Source organism: Etheostoma cragini, unplaced genomic scaffold (genome assembly GCF_013103735.1).
Source record: "Etheostoma cragini isolate CJK2018 unplaced genomic scaffold, CSU_Ecrag_1.0 ScbMSFa_1919, whole genome shotgun sequence".
Lineage (NCBI taxonomy): Eukaryota > Metazoa > Chordata > Actinopteri > Perciformes > Percidae > Etheostoma > Etheostoma cragini.
Window position 1 is genome coordinate 1 of NW_023266023.1, and position 4374 is coordinate 4374.

At 43.0% G+C, this 4374-nt stretch overlaps 1 protein-coding gene across 1 annotated transcript; it reads right to left on the reverse strand.

Moving 5' to 3' along the window:
• Positions 1 to 644: 644 nt before the first annotated feature.
• LOC117940205 (SH3KBP1-binding protein 1-like) lies at positions 645 to 2613 on the reverse strand (the record flags this gene model as incomplete). Its single annotated transcript, XM_034865559.1, has 4 exons — positions 2412 to 2613; positions 1536 to 1589; positions 1078 to 1123; positions 645 to 869 (listed from the first exon to the last, which is right to left on the reverse strand). Coding segments are annotated over exons 1-4 (384 nt in total), but the record flags the coding sequence as incomplete, so codon positions are not given.
• Between the last annotated feature and the right edge of the window lie 1761 nt (positions 2614 to 4374).

Sequence of the window (4374 nt, forward strand, 5' to 3'; positions counted from 1 at the left end):
CACACACATACCTACACACCTGCTCATCAGATAAACACACACATACCTACACACTTGCTCATCAGATAAACACACACACACATTTACACCCCGATGGTGCTGCATGGGGGGAAGTCAGGGGGGTCAGGGTCTCAGGGGGGTCAGGGTCTCAGGGGGTTCAGGGTCTCAGGGTCTTGCCCAAGGACACTTCGACATGGGGCTACAGGGCCAGGGATTGAACCCCCAACCTTCCGCTCCACCACTGAGCCACAGCCGCCCCCATGACTGTTTCATTAAATATACACAGAGAGTTCACAATGACATAATAAAGTGACTCTAGCACAACTTAAAGCGTGGTGTCGTACGGCGGCCGAGCTTCACCCGGGTGGGGGGAGTTAGGAAGTAGACCCCACCCTGAAGCACTGAGTGTCTAAGATAAAGCGCTTATTATTGTTAATACTAGCATACGTGTAACAGAGTAATCTAGAGCAAAGCAGTCTCGCGTCGCCAGACCCTCCTCCACAGCTCCAGACCCCCAGACCCTCCTCCACATCCCCAGACCCCCAGACCCTCCTCCACAGCCCCAGACCCCCAGACCCTCCTCCACAGCTCCAGACCCCCAGACCCTCCTCCACAGCCCCAGACCCTCCTCTATAGCCCCAGACCCTCCTCCACAGCACCAGACCCTCCACCTCAGCGCTGTGGGTGAGGGTCTGGCGATGCGGGACTAGTCTCATGGCGAGTCGGCGTGCCTCACCCAGCGGCGTGATGCCGTAGAACTCGGCCTCGTGCATGAGCATGTGCACGCTGATGGAGCGGGGGTGCAGCTCTTTGGTCCGGAGGAAGTTGAGGATGGTGGCGAACAGAGAGGGGTCCCTGTCGATGAAGATCTGGAGGGACAGAGGACACACACACACACACACACACACACGCACACACACACACAGAGTTATGTACACATACACACAGAGTTATATACACAGAGTTAGACATCCACTCAAAGCAGTTATAAACATATACACACACACACAGCAGTGTCTACATGGTGATAACAACATCATGACCGATGATGATATAAACACGGAGCCAGTTACTCACAGCTCCAGTTTCATCCTTCAGGGTCGAGATCCGACCGCTCAGCAGACTGAAACACAGACCACCCAGGTGTTCATGAGCACAGACACACACACACACACACACACACACACACACACATACACACAGACAGAAAGACATACAGATACACATATACACACACAGAAACACACATATACACAGACACACACATATACACAGACACACACAAATACAGACACACACAAATACAAATACAGACACACACAGACACACAAATGCAAAAACACAGACACACAAATACAGACACACACACACACAGACAGACACACAGATACACTGACACACACAGATATACAGACACACACAGACACACAGACACACACAAATACAGATACACACAGACACACACACAGACACAAACATACACACACACACACAGAGAGGCTGCATTAAAGTTGTGTGTTTTGTGTGTCACCCACCTGGAGAAAAAGGAGTCAGGAACCCACAGCAGAGTCTGCCGGGAGGTGCTGAACCTGCAACCACACACTATTAGTACAGATAGATAATGTAGACGGAGAGGGAGATAAAGATATAAATAGTAAGTTAAGTTAAGGATGCTAACTGTTTAGCCACCACTTAGCCAAATGCTACATGGTTCCATTCTCGGACACTGTAACTTTTGCTGACATGTAACGTTACACATTAGAAACTCTCTTTACTCGAGAACAAGCTTTGGCAAACATATAACCTTATTTGACGTTTGTTTGCGCGTATTTAATTCAGAATTTAAAGCTATTTTAGCATTTTAGCTCCTGATCTCGACGTTTGTTCACAAGTGCTTCCATCATCGGACACTTGACTTATACTCCGTAACAACTTTATTTTGGCTTTACTTTACTCTCGTTCTGCATCAATGTGCTTTTCTTTCTTCCTGACATTACTTTGTGCGCACGAAGCTGCAAATGCGTTGTAATGATTTTAACTTTTACAACGTCAATAACCCGATGAGACGACTCTTTGTTAGCAGTGTTCCCCGGGTAGCTAACGTTAGCTAGCCGGAGGTTAGCCGTTGTTGCTAGAAGGGATACAGCTACGGCCGGAAGTTACGCAAATTTACGCTGAATCTTAGCTAATATAATTCTATATTTTTAATACTTTCACGCACGAATCCCGTGTACGTGTCTCAGCGGTGTTTTAATCACAACCCACGATGTTTTTCCTAGACTTAACTACTCGTTTTGGTGCCTTAACGTAACAGTTGTCGCCGTAGCTGGATCCCTTCCGCCGTTAGCGGTTAGCATCATCCGGTTAGCATCAACCGGTTAGCATCAACCGTTCGTCCCCCGGTTCCTCACCTCTTCCCCCCGACGTTCAGGTGGACGATCTCTCCGCTCCTCGTCGTGTTAGACATCATGGTGCGGAGGGTTATCTAACCACTTCAAAAAAACAATAACAATACTTTTTATTTTGACTCCATTTTTGGGACAAATTCAAGTTTCCGTTTTTGTTTTCATCCCAAGTTCCTGTCGTGCGGTGAGGCGGCCGGTGAGAGGTAAAACCCGCGGTGGAGGACCGACAGTCAACGGGTGGATCGGTGGATCCGGAGTGGGGGGGGGGGTAAACCACGGACCGGAGCAGGCGCAGGACTGGAACGGGACTTTTTTAAAAGTAAAACTATGAAGACATTTTGAAACTTTGGATCAGGGCTGTAGTCAAGACCACCTTAGTCGATTCCAAGACAAGTCCAAGACCAGGACTAGTCGAGTCCAAGTCAAGAACAAGTCCAAAAAGGTTTGAGTCTGAGTCAAGACCGAGTCCAAAAAGGTTTGAGTCCAAGACAAGACCGAGTCCAAAAAGGTTTGAGTCCAAGACAAGACCTAGTCCAAAGAGGTTTGAGTCTGAGTCAAGCCCGAGTCCAGGACAGAATAAAGGTCTTATGCATGACAGTATCAAGAAAATAATTTTGGGTTTGACCTTCCCTCCAATATTATTATTAACATAATAACGACACCTGGACCAAAAGCCCAAAAGCCCAAAAGCCATATCTGACAAGAGACCGAGTCCGAGACAAGTCCAACACTATAGAAACCATAGGAAAGACTCGAGTCCTACAGCCCTGCTTTGCATTGACTTGTAATTTGTAGTATACGTATCATATCAACTTGCCTGAGGATCTGATCCCGTTCTACAGACATCATCCAGTCCGTCCTCGGGAAAAGAAAAGTGACAAAAAACATTGGGAAAAAAGAAAAAAAACACAGAAAAAACAACAGACAAAAAAAACTGAAAAAACGACAAAAAAACAACAGAAAAAACAACAGACAAAAAAAACAGAAAACGACAAAAGAACAACAGAAAATAACTACAGACAAAAAAACAGATAAAACAACTGAAAAAACAGAAAAAAACGACAAAAAAAACAACAGAAATAACACAGAAAAAAAACAGAAAAAAAACAGAAAAAACAACTGAAAAAACGACAGAAAAAAACAACAGACAAAAAAACAGAAAAAACAACAGATAAAACAACTGAAAAAACAGAAAAAACAACAAAAAAACGACAGAAAAAACAACAGACAAAAAAACTGAAAAAACGACAAAAAACAACAGAAAAAACAACAGACAAAAAAAACTGAAAAAACGACAAAAAAACAACAGAAAATAACAACAGACAAAAAAAACAGAAAACGACAAAAGAACAACAGAAAATAACCACAAACAAAAAAACAGATAAAACAACTGAAAAAACAGAAAAAACGACAAAAAACAACAGAAAATAACACAGCAAAAAAACAACAGATAAAACAACTGAAAAAACGACAAAAAAACAACAGAAAATAACAACAGACAAAAAAACAGAAAAAACGACAAAAAAACAACAGAAAATAACTACAGACAAAAAAACAGAAAAAACAACAGATAAAACAACTGAAAAAAACAGAAAAAACGACAGAAAAAACGACAGAAAAAAAAACAACAGACAAAAAAACAGAAAAAACAACAGATAAAACAACTGAAAAAACAGAAAAAACGACAGAAAAAACAACAGAAAAAGCGTTTTTTTAATTTGCAACAGGAGGGGTTTGAATGTTTTTGTTGAACCTTTTTGTTTTCTATGATGTCTACGGACTGATCTTTTTCGACTTTTTGGGGGATTTATGAGGCCCACACTGTAAGTAAGAAATATACATATAAATATATATTTATTCTCATATAATAAACGTATGAGACACGCAATAACACAGAATGAAACCCTGATGGTGGACTCTACAGGTCTGGGTCTGGGGGGGTTGGACGCTCCGGTTTGGATCTGAAGGA